Source organism: Macaca thibetana, chromosome 14 (genome assembly GCF_024542745.1).
Source record: "Macaca thibetana thibetana isolate TM-01 chromosome 14, ASM2454274v1, whole genome shotgun sequence".
Lineage (NCBI taxonomy): Eukaryota > Metazoa > Chordata > Mammalia > Primates > Cercopithecidae > Macaca > Macaca thibetana.
This window is the reverse complement of record NC_065591.1, coordinates 63,712,899-63,728,370: the sequence shown is the minus strand read 5'-3', so window position 1 is coordinate 63,728,370 and position 15,472 is coordinate 63,712,899. Positions and strand designations below refer to the sequence as shown.

The following is a 15,472-nucleotide window of genomic DNA, read 5'->3' as shown; positions in this document are numbered from 1 at the left end:
TAATGAAGTTTGTTCATTTCTTTTGCCCATTATTTGATTGGGTCAACTGCCTTATAATTACTGAGTTGTAAGTGTTCTTTGTATATTATGAATACAGATCCTTTATCAGATGTGTTTTGTAAATATTTCCTCCAGTCTGTTGCTTGCCTTTTAATTTTCTTAAGGCTGTCTTTTAAAGAGCAAGAGTTTTGAATTTTAAGTCCAATTTATCAATTTTTGCATTCATCACTTATACTTTTGGTCCAAAAAGAAGTAAGTGGGCCAGGCTTGGTGGTTCATGGCTGCAACCCCAGCACTTTGGGAGACCGAAGTGGGTGAATCGCTTGAGCCCAGAAGTTCCAGAACAGCCTGGCCAACATGGAGAAATCCTGTCTCTATTAAAAATACAAAAATTAGCTGGGCATGGTGGCGCAATGCTTGTAGTCCCAGGTACTCAGGAGGCTAAGGCAGGAGAAGCTGGGAAGCAGACATTGCAGTGAGCCGAGAACACGCCACTGCATTCCAGCCTGGACAAGAGAGAGACTCCGTCTCAAAACAAAAACCAACACACACACACACACACACACACACACACACACACACAATAAATAAGTAAAAGAAATAGGTCGGGCATAGTGGCTCATGCCTGTCATCCCAGCATCTTGGGAGGCCAAGTCAGGTGGATTGCTTGAGGCCAGGAGTTTGAGACCAGCCTGACCAACATGGTGAAACCCCGTCTCTAATAAAAATATAAAAATTAGCTGGGTGTGGTGGCACATGCCTAAAATCCCAGCTTTTTGGGAGGCTGAGGCGTGAAAATTGCTTGAACCCGGGAAGCGGAGGTTTCAGTGAGACGAGATTGTGCCACTGCACTCCAGCCTTAGTGACAGAGTGAGACTCTGTCTCAAAAAAAGAAAAAAATTTGGTTTTAGATGGTACTTATCTTAAATTCCACTAATCCAAATATATCTGTAAACAAATCATATTTGGGTTTTTTTGTTGTTGTTGTTTTTTTGTTGTTTTTTTTTTTGAGACGGAGTCTCGCTCTGTCGCCCAGGCTGGAGTGCAGTGACCGGATCTCAGCTCACTGCAAGCTCTGCCCCCCGGGTTTACGTCATTCTCCTGCCTCAGCCTCCCGAGTAGCTGGGACTACAGATGCCCGCCACCTCGCCCGTCTAGTTTTTTGTATTTTTTAGTAGAGATGGGGTTTCACTGTAGCTAGGATGGTCTCGATCTCCTGACCTCGTGATCCGCCCATCTCGGCCTCCCAAAGTGCTGGGATTACAGGCTTGAGCCACCGCGCCTGGCCAACAAATCATATTTGTAAATGGTGTCACTGATCCTGTAGAGAACATGATGCATCAATTGACCTTGTTTACAAGACTACCCTGGGCGGTCAGCAGTGGATTGCTCCACTTTTCAGGTTGATGTAGTTTTTCTGGTTTTTTCTGTGTGTGTGTGTAGTTTTCTTTGTTGTTGTTGTTTTTGGTTTTTTTTTTTTGTTGTTGTTGTTGTTGTTTTGTTTTTGAGACGGAGTCTTACTCCATTGCCCATCGCCCAGGCTGGAGTGCAGTGGCACGATCTTGGCTCACTGCAACCTCCACCTCCTGGATTCAAGCAATTCTCATACCTCAGCTTCCCAACAAGCTGGAGTTTACAGGCATGTGCCTTCATATCCAGCTTATTTTTTTGTATTTTTAGTAGAGATGGAGTTTCACCATGTTGGCCAGGCTGGTCTTGAACTCCCGCCCTCAAGTGATCCACTTGCCTCAACCTCCCAAAGTGCTGGGGTTATAGGCATAAGCCACCATGCCCAGCCTGGGTTGATGTAGTTATTTGCATAGGTTTAAAGAGTTGGTCCTCCTTCTTACTAGGATCTAGCTGAAAAATTAAATTTGTAACTATGACCATGTCAGAAATAGAAACTGACCAGAAAATAATGAGGTCTTTGTAGTCATCATTAGGTCTGTTGCAAACCTTGTGATTCTCCTGTCTTTCCAAGTACATGATAAGATCATGTTTTCCTGGTCTTCTTGAATTTAGGCATGCTCATGACTTGATTTGGCCAATGATATAAGTGACAGGTGGAAATCTGAAGAGCCTTATGGAATTCGCCAAGTTCCCTCTTCCTGTCTCATAGAAGATGGAGCCTCCAATCAGCCTGGGCCTCCAGTGAGAAGCAGAACTTCCTGGCTGCTAATGTAGTCCAGGAAAGAGAAATGAACAGAATCCCTCTGATAACCCACATTAAACATTGTAGCTTGAGCAAGAAACAAACATGATTTGTGGCCAGGCGCAGTGGCTGACACCTGTAATCCCAGCATTTTGAGAGGATCACTTCAGCACAAGTTCAAGACCAACCTGGGTAAGATAGTGAGATCCTGTCTTTATTATCATATATACAATACATATTTTATATGCGTATATATTAGCTGGATGTTGTGGCTCACACCTGTAGTCCCAGCTACTCAGGAGGCTGAGGCAGGAAGATCACTTGAGCCCAGTTTGAAGCTGCTGTGAGCTATGATCACGCCACTACTCCAGCTTGCATGACAGAGAGAGACTCTCTGTCTTTAAACAAAAGAAAACAAACAAACAAAGAACCCAAAAAGGTGAGTTGTATGAAGCCACAGAAATATTAGGAATGTTACTGTAACATAACCTGGCTTAATACAAAGGTTACAAACTATATTTAATGGAGAACACTGCCTTAAAACCCTTCAGATTATTAGTTTGGAACCTGCTTAGGAGTCGAAGTTTGGGTTCCAGTCCTAGCTCTGGCAGAGCAGGTTAGGCTCAGCTCCTCTGGTCAGCCACGGAACCATTATCCCTTCAAGACACACACACACATATTTATTCGCTCCATGAGGGGAAAGAGCATGTTCTTTTTTTTTTTTTTTTTTTTTGAGATGGAGTTTCGCTCTGTTGCCCAGGCAGGAGTGCAATGGTGCGATCTCGGCTCACTGCAACTTCTGCCTCCCGGGTTCAAGAGATTCTACCACCTCAGTCTCCCGAGTAGCTGGGATTACAGGCGCATGCCACCACGTCGGGCTGTTTCGTAATTTTTTTTTTTTTTTTTTTTTTTTTGAGATGGAGTCTCGCTCTGTTACCCAGGCTGGAGTTCAGTGGTGCGATCTTGACTCACTGCAAGCTCCGCCTCCTGGGTTCACGCCATTCTCCTGCCTCAGCCTCCCAAGTAGCTGGGACTACAGGCGCCCACCACCACATCTGGCTAATTTTTTTGTATTTTTAGTAGAGACAGATTTTGCCATGTTAGCCAGGATGGTCTCGATCTCTTGACCTCATGATCCACCTGCCTCAAACTCCCAAAGTGCTGGGATTACAGGTGTGAGCCACCACGCCCGGCCTACATTTTGTATTTTTAGTAGAGACAGGGTTTTGCCATGTTGGCTAGGCTAACCTCGAACTCCTGACCTCAGGTGATCCGCCCGACTCGGCCTCCCAAAGAGCTGGGATTATAGGTGTGAGCCACCGCGCCTGGTCAGGCAATGTTCTTTAATTTATGTGTCTGTTTCTACATATGGAAAATGCAGACAGTAGTATCTACATATCATCGATATAAACAATTTAGGTAGGATAGTGCCTAGCAGATAATGCTTTGTGGGTATTAGCTGTTAGTGCTGTATGGCTCTTGCTGCCACCCTTACCTTCTTCCCAGCAACCCATCCAAAACATGCTGGCTACAGCCTTCCCATCTCTTCTTTTGGAGAGCTGAGCACAGCACAGGAATCAACCCTGGGAGACTTACGTTCAGTTTAAATGATAAAATCCTGAGCTCGGCTGGGCATGGTGTCTCACACTTGTAATCCCAGCACTTTGGGAGGCCAAAGTGGGTGGTTCACCTGAGGTTAGGAGTTCCAGACCAGCCTGGCCAACATGGCGAAACCCCATCTCTAATAAAAATAGAAAAGTTAGCCAGGCATGGTGGCCCACACCTATAGTCCCAGGTACTCGGGAGGCTGAGGTAGAATTGCTTGAATGTGGGAGGCAGAGGTTGCAGTGAGCTGAGATCGTGCTGGGCATGGTGGCTCATGTTTGTAATCCCAGTACTTTTGAAGTCTGAGATGAAAGGTTTGCTTCAGGCCAGGAGTTTGAGACCAGCCTGGACAACATAACAAGATCTCCTCTTTACAAAAAAAATGTAAAAATTAGCCAGGTGGGGCCAGGCGCAGTGGCTCACGCCTATAATCCCAGCACTTTGGGAGGCCGAGGCAGGCAGATCACCTAAGGTCGGGAGTTCAAGACTAGCCTGACCAACATGGAGAAAACCTGTCTCTAGTAACAGTACAAAATTAGCCGGGCATGCTGGCGCATGCCTATAATCCCAGCTACTTGGGAGGCTGAGGCAGGAGAATCACTTGAACTTGGGAGGCAGAGGTTGCCATGGGCTGAGATCATGCCATTGCACTCCAGCCTGGGCAACAAGAGCGAAACTCCATCTCAAAAAAAAAACAAAAAACAAAAAAACACCCAGGTGTGGTGGCACATGCTTGTGGTCTCAAGTTGAGAGGCTGAGGTGGCAGGATTGCTTAAGCCCAGGAGGCAGATGTTGCAGTGAATCAAGATCATGCCACTGCACTCCAGCCTGGTGACAGTGAGACCCTGTCTCAAAACAAACAAAAAATTCCTGGGCTTGGCTCTAGATTGGAGCTATAGTGAAAAATGAAATTGAGAGCTACGAATGTCTCCTAAGTTAGAAGAATAGTTAAGTATCAGGTTAGTTCATAGCAACTGTCAGAGCTAGGAATTGGCCCAGTCTCACTGGTTTCAATCAACGGGAATTGGAAAACAAAACAGTCACGTTCCCATTCATACCCAAATAATTCTCAAGACACATGTGCGGTGTCCGGTTTATTCGAAGTGGCTGTCAGAGGCTCAACCAAGGAGCAGGAACCAAATAGCTGGGAGCTATGGGGCTAAAGAGGGCAGAGATTTCCAGGTATCAGAAGGTAAAAGGAGGTCAGCTTAGCAGCCAGAGCAGCGTTAGGGCCAGGCTAAGTAGGAGAGGCCAGGCCGCCCAGGGCCCAGCCCCACTCATGGCTGCAGCATAGAACCTCGCCACCTCCTCATTGGGGTTGCCCTGGGCTGGGTCGAACCACATCTGGATGCAGCGGCCACTCCCTCGGCTGTAGTTGCTGACCTTGTAGGAGTAAGTCCAGATTTCATTGCACAGAACAGTGGGTGTGGGGAAGTAGAAATGGAAAGGTTGGCAGGCAGCTCCCACTGGGCACTTGTTAAACCCTGTAGAGAAGAAGGAAGACCTTTATCCACAGGGCCCAGAACTATCTTGGGGTCTGCCAGCCCTACAACCCCAAATTGTCACATCCCTGTTCCACACCCACATACCTCCATTTCCAAATCCCTCCGTTCCTGCCCACCCCAGCCCTCACCTGAGGTCCAGTTCCAGCCTTTGTGCCAGTTGCTCTTGCAGGTGTAGGAGGTGCGACAGTCTTCCCACCATTGCTCACAGTCCTCTTTGCACAGGGGCACGTTCAGCACCCGCTCTTTGCGCCAGCTCTGATCCACCTGGGAGATTTTGTTACAAAAGAAGGGCTCAGGTTCAAGAATCCCAGCAACCCAGCCCTGAATAGAACTGGAGCTGGGATCGCAGCCTGCAGAGATGCCTGGAAAGTTCAGCTCTTCCGCTAGGTCTTGTACCTACAGGAAGCCATGCATACCTGCTGGATCCAGGGCCCCAAGTTGGGGGAGCACTCGTAGAGGCAGGTGTCCTGGATGAAATGCCGTTTGCAGGCAGGTGCCATCTCTCCACAGTGGTTCCAGTTGAATCTATATAGGTAGGAAACATCCTTATGGGCTTCCTGGCTGGTGTTGGTAGAACAGCAGGCATTCTTCTTCCAGGGACGACACTGGATGGGGGATGACACAGGACTCGGTCCACAGCCAGAACAGCCAGAATATTCCACATGCAGTGTCTCCCCTCTTAGTCCTTCATTCCCCAGCCCACTGGAAGTCACCCAGGAAAATACTTGCTGTTGGGGCCTCTTTAGGGGAGAGGGCCGTCAGAGACTGTGGGAGCCCAGAAGGGAGCTCCTGTTGGAGTTGCAGTCATTACAAAATTTGTTAATTCAACCTTTATTGAGATCCTACTTACTCTCACCCAGGTACTTGTGTAGAAACTAGAGTTACAACAATGAACACATCACCTGATTATTGCTTTGGACAACAATTAAGCAAGGGAGAAGGATGGGGACTTGCAGTGTAATAGTGTGGTCAGATTAAGCCTCACTGAGGTGACAAAGATTTGAAGGTAAAAAAACAATTTAAATTGTAACCTCAGGCTTGGTGCAGTGGCTCACTCGTGTAATCCCAGCATTTTGGGAGGCCAAGGCAGGTGGATCACCTGAGATTAGGAGTTTGAAACCAGCCTGGCCAACATGGTGAAACCCCGTCTCTACTAAAAATACAAAAATTCGCCAAGTGTGGTGGCGGACACCTGTAATCCCAGCTACTCAGGAGGTGTTTTGTCCCTGACTAGCTGCCTCACCCATTATCTGTTCCCGGAATTTGTGATACAAAAAACAATGTATAGCCAATCAATTGCGGATGTCATTTTTATTATAAATTATTGAGAAACAACTTAGGAACTACTATTTTTCCTTAAAAACTAACTTGTGATGGCTGTGAAATTCAGGATGAGTGGAATCTATGCTCCTGTGTGGCTATCCTCAAGCTTTCTGAATCTCGTTACTTAAGGCTGATGAGCTAAATATTAAAATGTGGGCCGGGTACAGTGGCTCACGCCCGTAATCCCAACACTTTGGGAGGTGGAGGTGGGCAGATCACTTGAGGTCAAGAATGGAGACCACAGCCTAGCCAACATGGCAAAACCCCATTTCTACTAAAAATACAAAAATTAGCTGGGCGTGGTGGCAGGCACCTGTAGTCCCAGGTACTCTGGAGGCTGAGGCAGGAGAATTGCTTGAACCCGGGAGGCGGATGTTGCAATGAACTGAGATTGTGCCACTGCACTCCAGCCTGGGCGACAGAGCAAGACTCCATGTCAATAAATAAATAAATAAATAAATCAAATGTGCACTTAAGGCCGGGTGCGGTGGCTCGCACCTATAATCCCAGCACTTTGGGAGTCCAAGAAGGGCGGATCATGAGGTGAGGAGTTCGAGACCAGCCTGGCCAACATAGTAAAACCCCCATCTCTACTAAAAATACAAACAAACAGAAAATTAGCTGGATGTGGTGGTGTGTGCCTACTCAGGAGACTGAGGCAGGAGAATCACTTGAACCTGGGAGGTGGAGGTTGCAGTGAGCTGAGATTGCATCACTGCACTCCACCCTAGGCAACAAGGGCAAAACTCCATCTCAAGAAAAAACAAAAAAAAAAAGAAATGCATACTACAAGTTTCTCTCTCTTTCCTCCCTCCCTTTCGTCTTTCTTTCTTCTTTCTTTCTTTCTTTCTTTTTCTTTCTTTCTTTCTTTCTTTCTTTCTTTCTTTCTTTCTTTCTTTCTTTCTTTCTTTCCTTTCCTTCCTTTCCTTTCTTTTTCTTTTTCTTTTTTTTCCATTCTTTCTTTCTTTTGACAGGGTCTCACTCTGTTGCCCAGGCTGGAGTGCAGTGGCACGATCTGCAATCTCTGCCTCCTGGGCTCAGTTGACCCTCTCACCTCAGCCTCCTGAGTAGCTGGGACTACATGTGCCACCACACCTGACTAATTTTTTGTGTTTTTTTAGTAGAGATGGGGTTTTGCCATCTTGCCCAGGCTAGTCTAGAACTCCTGATCTCAAGTGATCTGCCCACCTCGGCCTCCCACAGTGTTGGGATTACAGGCGTGAGCCATAACACCAGACTACATATTACTTTTCCTCTGCTTTTTCTTTAGTTATATCATCATGTTCAGGATATTAAACGGGTGGTAGCAAAATAAATGTTATAGGGAGAACTCAGGTCCAATGTGGTTGAGAGACACAGCCCAAAGTTTTGCTAGATGCATGAACCAAGATACTTCAGGAGGGGTATGGCTCATTTCTGTAATCCCATACTTTGGGAGGCCGAGGTGGGAGGATCACTTGAGTCCAGGAGTTTGAGACCAGCCTGGGCAACATATGGAGACCTCGTCTCAGGAAAAAAAAAAAAAAAAAAAAAAAAAAAAGAATGCTTCGCACCCAGCCTCATAATGTGAGAGACTCTCCCTTCTTGAGCTGTTTAGGGCTGGCAGAAAAGAGGCCACTATGCACAGTATGCAGTTTCTTCCCTCGGATCTTTGGAGGAGTCATTCAAAGTCTAAATCCCTAAATCAAGCAACCCCAGGATGAGTCACTCCAACTTCAGTTCCCAGGCTCTCCTCTGGGCCTGCTTCCTTATCTATGTCATGAGGAAACTCAACAATCAAGAAGGTGAACTGTTGGCATTGTACCGACATTTGGCACACAGTGTCTGTGAAATAGTCACCCATATTAATGCAAACTGAAGGGCTCCTCCTGTGGGTCTGTCTGCCTTCACTTCACCAGTGAATGGAGTTTGACATTTCCATGTCCTGGTTTCCTCTTCCTGAGCCAGTCCCTCACCACCCCAGATCACCCCCTGGCCCACCTGCTCATGCAACTTGTCCTCCGGGCCTGGCTTTTCCTTGTGGTGCTTGGCGTTCATGCAGACATTGAGAAGCTCAGTCCTGGCCCGTGCAGTCCTTGTCTGAGCCTCCCCTACTACAGCCACCCACACTAGAAGGAGCAGCAGCTGTGTTGTCATCCGCTGAGCCATGTCTGTTCCTGAAGGAAGAGCTGTGGTCAGTGGCACCAAGGAATGCGGAGGTGGGGCCTTAAGTTGTTCGCAGGGCTCCAGGAGGGTGGGGCCTGGACTGAAGCCTGGGGCAGATAGAGCCCTGCCCCCATCTCCCTCAGTTTTCCCAGACCCAGTGAGAGGTGGGATTAGATACCACCCCTCCCTGGCTTGAGCCTCATTGCCTTCTCCAGGTGATCACGAGGTTCAAGTGATATAATTCAAGGATGGATTTGGTCAAAATGCAGAAATAGCCAGGAGTTTGTCATAGGTCCACAATGCCTCATTCAAATGTTTCAGAGTTAAAATTTTTTAGGATTTCATCAAAGGTGATTCAAATATAATATAATTTTCATATACCCAATAATCAAGTGTATGTTCTGGGGTGAAACAGTTACACTGGTGGGATAAATTAAAACTATACATAAGCTCACATTAATTTTCAGGTCAGATTTTGACACGTTGTAAAAGTTTACAAAAATGGGCTGGGCGTGGTGGCTCACGCCTGTAATCCCAGCACTTTGGAAGGCTGAGGTGGGTGGATCACCTGAGGTCAGGAGTTTGAGACCAGCCTGGCCAACATAGTGAAACCCCATCTCTACTAAAAATACAAAATGAGCTGGGTGCGGTGTCATGTGCCTGTAGTCCCAGCTACTCAGGAGGCTGAGGGAGGAGAATCACTTGAATCCAAGAAGCGGAGGTTACGTGAGCCAAGATTGTGCCATTGCACTCCAGCTTGGGTGACAGAGTGAGACTCTATCTCAAAAAACAAAACAAAACAAAAAGTTTATAAAAATGTTTTAGCTGGGGGGCTGCAGTGTGGTTTTTCATGGTTGCTTTTTAAACCTTGGTCCCAGCCCTTTCTAGCCTCATCACTCAAGCTAGTTTTGTAGGCCCCTCCTGGAAACCATGGGATCTTGGGGCGGGGCGGGGCAGGACGGGGGTCACAGGGCACAGGGGCTGGCAGGGGGCAGCCAGCTAGACAGCCCTGGGGCCTTGGAGAGCTCCTGTGCCCCCTACCACAGAGCTGGCCTCTCCTTGGTCATCACGGAACTTCAATCCTTTGACCTCAGACACTGAATTTTGGGAGGTGACTGTTTCCTTCACTCCACTGGTCACCAGGTGTCTGGGTCCCCCTAAAATGCTCGGAATTTATTTCCTATGACTTCTCTCCATCTGTCTCCTCTAACTCATCTTCCACATACCAGTCGCTAAAGTGGACATGCTTTCCCACTCACAAGCTTGCCTTGCCCCCGTGCTGCCCCTCCTCTCCTCTTGACAGGCCTCCTTGACAGGGGTCTAGGCAGGGCCTGAGCTGGGCTGTCTCCAGGCTGACTGCACAGCAGGGTTCAGATAGGCCTGGAATTGAATTCCCACCTAGCAGCTCTCCTTCCTGCTCCACAATCCATTATTCTGCTACTCTATTGATTCCAGTGTTCATTCATTCTCTCATGGTTGATTCATTCATTCCAGGATCCAGTCATGCCTCTGTGGACCCACTCACTAACCTTGAGGGACACGCCAGAGAAATCTGTACTCTCAGGGAGTACCAGGTGATCCTTTGGGTTTAGCTCCTGGGAAACAAACCCTAACTGTTTAGAGCACAGGGTTCCCGTTCAGCCTGTCCTGACCCCAGCCCTCGCTCCACCTTCTCCTTGGCCTTGGGGGAAAGAGAAGCAAACTATCTTGAGGCTTAGCTTTCTCCTGCAAGGATTAAATGTAAGAAGGGGAAATCAACAAAGGATAGCCAGTTTAATCTTTGCAGAAGCATTTGAGCACAGATAAGGGCCATGCCCCAAGTCACACAGCAGGGACCACCCAAGTTCAAGCCAGAGCTCTTTTGGCCTTTGCTCCCTGCACCTTCACAGTGCTGAGGCTCTCATGGGTGCAGCCAATATGCAGTGCTGGGGATGGGGGCTGAGAAAATCCTTTCCCCAGCCCTCAGTGGAGCCCACCTGTTCAGTCAGTAGTCTCTCTTGCCGTGGCTGCTTCTGAAGCCAGGCTCTCTTCCTGTCCTTTTGACCAGCATCACTCCGCAAGCCCCCTTCCCACCTTCCTAGTTTCACCTTCAGGTCTTGGTCCAGCTGCGACCCCTCCCCACCAACAATCATGACCCCCACCCCCAACCTTGGGGCCCCAGACTAGAAGAGCTGAGAACTCAGTGCTGGACTGAAGGGCTAGAGCCCAGGTACTAGTTCAGGGAGATGAACACTAACTTGTCATTTAAGCTTGAGCAGGCCACACTCTGGTCTGGGCCTCAGTCTCCACTTCAAGATTCTCTGGGCTTCAGGCAAACAGAGGGCCCTTCCCGTTCAGCAAATCCTTAACACATGCTGGGAGTACCATAGGGTGTGTGGCCTCTGAAGGGGGATGGGGAGTGTCATACCTGGGAGAGGAGGTGGCTCTTGGTCTGGCTCAGGCTTCTGCTCTGCTCTGCACTCCCCCTTGCCTTATTCCAGGGGACAGCTGTGGTTTAGTGGCCTAGGAGACGGGCAGTGGGGCAGGGAGTGGGAATGGAGCCCAGGAGTGGAGCCTGGGATTGGGCGAAGGCCACTCAGCAGTTAATTATTGCTTGTGAGCACCAACCAAGCCTCCATGGGGAAGTGGGAGGGGGTGAATTAACAGTACAGGCCTAAGGCTAGTCCCTAAGCTCCACCTACCCCATTTTTTCCCAAATGCTCAGGTCTGAAAAAAATCTTGCAACCTGAGCTGCCAGGATCCTTTGAGCTAATCTCATCAGTTTCCAACCCCTCTGTCCTGTTACATAGATGAGGAAAATGAGATCCGGAGGATCAGGGCAAGGACTAGAGCCCGGGTTTCCAACCTCCCAGACAGCTATAGAGAGCAAGGATCTCAAAAGGCCATAAATTGTAGAGCCACCAAATCTCCCAACTTCCCCAACCCCATGAGCCCAAGTGTCACTCATTGCCAGTCACAAAATCACAGATGTTCTGAATCTTTTGATCAGATCTTCAGCTGTTTGAAGGGCCAAGCTCTCCTTCCATCGCCAACTCACAGACCCCCTCTCCCAGCAACTCAGGTATCCTTTCTACAGCACCTATGATTCTGGGATAACTCTTCCCTCCATCCCCACCCCAGTCAATGACAAAAAGCCTTCATTTTTTTATTCTCTGAGCCCATGGTGGTACCACAGATGGGAAAAAGGAGAGGGAGGGGCAGGTTTGGGCAGGAAGAAACACAGAACACTGTTTTGTCAAGGTGCCTGTGTGCCCTTGGCCCAGGGGGAAGTGGTTGCAGAGGGGAAGCTCAGGGGAGGAGTCCAGGTTGGATGCAGGTGTGGGAACCATCAGCCTATGAGTGGCAGTAAGTGCAGGGAAGATGGGGGCCCAGTAACCTGGGCAATGCCACAGGTCAGGACCGAGGAGGAGGCAGGCAGGGGAGCCTGAGAAGGCAGTTGGATCTCTGGAGGAAAATCAACCAAGAAGGGAGGCCTTCTAGGGCCTTCAAAGAGATCAGTTCCCAGGAGATCCTAGCTTGTGCCCTGCAACCATAGGGTGTGAGCCATACCTGAATCTTGTGACAATCTGGGAAGTGTCAACTTAAAATCACCAGATCTATATATTTGGAAACAATATTATTTCTTATGTTGGGTTGCAATATGCAGGCTGGTAAGTGGAACCTTTGGCTGAGACCAAAAGCAGGCAATTTGAGGGAGGAAGGGTGGGACAGAAGTTTTATGTAAAATAGGTTGGCTAGCATACATATTAATGGGTTACAGGAGAAGCTATGAATGTCCATGAAAGGGAGTCACATGCGTGTGTACTAAGCAAACATACATGTTACATACATCCTGTGTTCACTTTGGGGTTGAGACTTAACATTAATTTTTTATTTTTTCATTTTTATTTTCATTTATTTATTTATTTTTGAGACAAAGACTTGCTCTGTTGCCCAAGCTGGAGTGCAATGGCACAATCTCAGCTCGCTGCAACCTCCACCTGCCAGGTTCAAGAGATTCTCCTGCCTCAGCCTCCCAAGTAGCTGGAATTACAGGCGCCTGACACCACGCACGGCTAATTTTTGTATTTTTAGTAGAGACGGGGTTTCACCATGTTGGCTAGACTGGTCTCAAACTCCTGACCTCAAGTGATCTGCCTGCCTCAGCCTCCCAAAGTGCTGGGATGACAAGCGTGAGCCACGGGGCCCAGCTGTTTTTTTTTTTTTTTTGGACAGAGTCTCGCTCTATCACCTAGGCTGGAGTGCAGTGTCATGATCTTGGCTCACCGCAACCTCCACCTCATGGGTTCAAGTGATTCTCCTGCCACAGCCTCCAGAGTGGCTGGGATTATAGGTGTGCCCTACTACACCTAGCTATTTTTTTATATTATTTCTTAGTAGAGACGAGGTTTCACTGTGTTGGCCAGGCTTGTCTCAAAATCCTGGCCTCAAGTTATCTGCCCACCTTGGCCTCCCAAAGTGCTGGGATTATAGGTGTGAACCACGGCACCCGATCTATTTATATTTTTATTTAAAAATAGAGACAGAAGGCCAGGTGCAGTGGCTTATGCCTGTAATCCCAGCACTTTGGAAGGCTGAGATGGGCGGATCACCTGAGGTCAGGAGTTCGAAACCAGCCTGGCCAACATGGTGAAACCCCATCTCTACTAAAAATAAAAAAATTAGCTGGGTATGGTGGTGTACACCTGTAATCCCAGCTACTACTGGGAACTAAGGCAGGAGAATTGCTTGAACCTGGGAGGCAGAGGTTGCAGTGAGCCAAGATCACACCACTGCACTCCAGCCTGGGCAATAGAGCAAGACTCCATTCCCCCCACCCAAAAAAAAAAAAAAAAAAAGAAAAAGAGAGACAGGGTCTCACTATATTGCCCAGGCTGGTCTTGAACTCCTAGGCTCGAGCAATCCTCCCACCTTGGCCTCCCAAAGTGCCAGGATTATAGGTGTGAGCCATCATGCCCCGCCAAGACTTAACATTAAAATGCAAACTTAGGCTGTACACATCAAAAGGCGAAACATAGGACACAAAGGCACTTTGTGTGCAGCCTCTGTAAATTGGCCAGAGCCAGCCCATGGTTAACAGGAATTGATCAGGAAAGAATGCCTTGTGAGCTGGTCTGCTGTCATATCAAAATCACAAAAAGAAGCCAAGCTCAGTGGCTCATGCCTGTAATCCCAGCACTTTGGGAGGCCAAGGCAGGTGGATCCTTTGAGCCCAGGAGTTTGCGACCAGGCTGGGCAACACAGCAAAACTCCATCTCTACAAAAAAAAATACAGAAGTTAGCTAGGCATGGTGGTATGTGTGCCTGTAGTCCCAGCAACTTGGGAGACTGAGGCGGGAAGATCACTTGAACCCAGGAGGCAGAGGCTGTAGTGAGCCGAGATCATGCCATTGCACTCTAGCCTGGGTGACAGAGCCTGTCTCAAAAAAAGAGACCATGTCTCAAAAAAAAAAAAAAAAAAAAAAAAAAAACCACGAAAAAAAGAGGGACATCTGCCCACAACATCAGGTGGTTGAAGTTGAAATCAGCAAGATTCTTCCATCTGTTTTCCAGGACTGGTTTCTGCTTCACTCTTGGGAAAAAAGGCTAGTAACAGTAAGGAAGAGTGTGTACTGGGGTGTGACCAGCCTCCTGTCTTATCATAACCAAGAAACTTAGATTTTGAAGTTTTTGCGGGGTATCCTTGGCCAAGAGGGGTTTGTTCAGTCAGTTGAGGGGGCTTTGGATTTTCTTTTCTTTTCTTTCTTTCTTTTTTTTTTGAGATGGAATCTCGCTGTCTTACCCAGGCTGGAGTGCAGTGGCGCAATCTCGGCTCACTTCAACCTCTGCCTCCTGGGTTCAAGCAATTCTCCTGGCTCAGCCTCCTGAATAGCTGGGATTACAGGTGCCCACACCACGCCTGGCTAATTTTTGTAAATTTAGAAAAGACAGGGTTTCACCATGTTAACAAACCTGGTCTTGAACTCCTGACCTCAGGTGATCCACCTGCCTTGGCCTCCCAAAGTGTTGGGACTACAGGTGTGAGCCACCACACCTGGCGGATTTTCTTTTTATTCCACATTTCCTGCTTTTAGCTGAGATCTGCCACAGGCAGCATCAATAGCCAAATTTGTACCATGTCGTTGCCAGGATGGTGGGGCTACCTGCTCCAGGTCCACCCAGTCCCTTGGTGGAACCCTTGTGGCCAAGAGACTTATAGTCAATTGAACATCTTGACCAGACAGGAATAGAGGTGGGCAGGCACTCATCAACCCCTAAGGTCTATCAAGCAACATAAGGGCCAAAAGGTAGGGCTACCAATTTAACTTGTCTATAAGTTCTATGCACTGAGCCAGCATAATTCTGGTTTTAGCAGCAGACTTACAGCAGTTGGTTATACATATTATAGGTAATTTAAATGTAAAGAAGAAAAGGTTGATGGAGACTATGACTATAACAAGGACTTGAATGGCATCTTGAAAGGAACTTCCCAGTTTGGTAGAAAGCCAACTAAATAGGTAGTTGATAGGATCAGTAGTTCATACCTCTTGTAACCATTTAGCTCGTGTGGAAATTTTTTCTTTCTTTATTTCTTTTTTCTTTTTGAGGTGGAGTCTCGCTCTATCACCCAGGCTGGAGTGCAGTGGCACAATCTCAGCTCACTGCAACCTCCGCCTCCGGGTTCAAGCGATACTCCTGCCTCAGCCTCCTGAGTAGCTGGGATTACAGGCATGCGCCACCACACCTGGCTAATTTTTGTATT

General features: G+C 47.9%; 2 protein-coding genes across 5 annotated transcripts in view; one reads left to right on the top strand and one right to left on the bottom strand.

Moving 5' to 3' along the window:
• The window catches only part of LAMTOR1 (late endosomal/lysosomal adaptor, MAPK and MTOR activator 1), a 282,658-nt gene that overhangs the window by 143,886 nt on the left and 123,300 nt on the right, over positions 1–15,472 (top strand). The window lies entirely within an intron of this gene.
• Positions 4,839–15,472, bottom strand: part of LOC126935216 (folate receptor alpha) — a 181,199-nt gene continuing 170,565 nt past the window's right edge. Inside the window, exons 2-6 of one of the 2 annotated variants that reach the window (XM_050756417.1) lie at positions 11,138–11,213; positions 8,566–8,741; positions 5,679–5,867; positions 5,391–5,526; positions 4,839–5,241 (exon numbers count right to left, since the gene is read on the bottom strand). In XM_050756417.1, the coding sequence (XP_050612374.1) occupies positions 4,961–5,241; positions 5,391–5,526; positions 5,679–5,867; positions 8,566–8,733 (774 nt within the window). In that variant the 5' untranslated portion in view covers positions 8,734–8,741; positions 11,138–11,213 and the 3' untranslated portion in view covers positions 4,839–4,960. Of the gene's footprint in view, positions 5,242–5,390; positions 5,527–5,678; positions 5,868–8,565; positions 8,742–10,259; positions 10,686–11,137; positions 11,214–15,472 lie in introns of those variants that run through there. The other variant, XM_050756418.1, reaches the window with a different exon arrangement.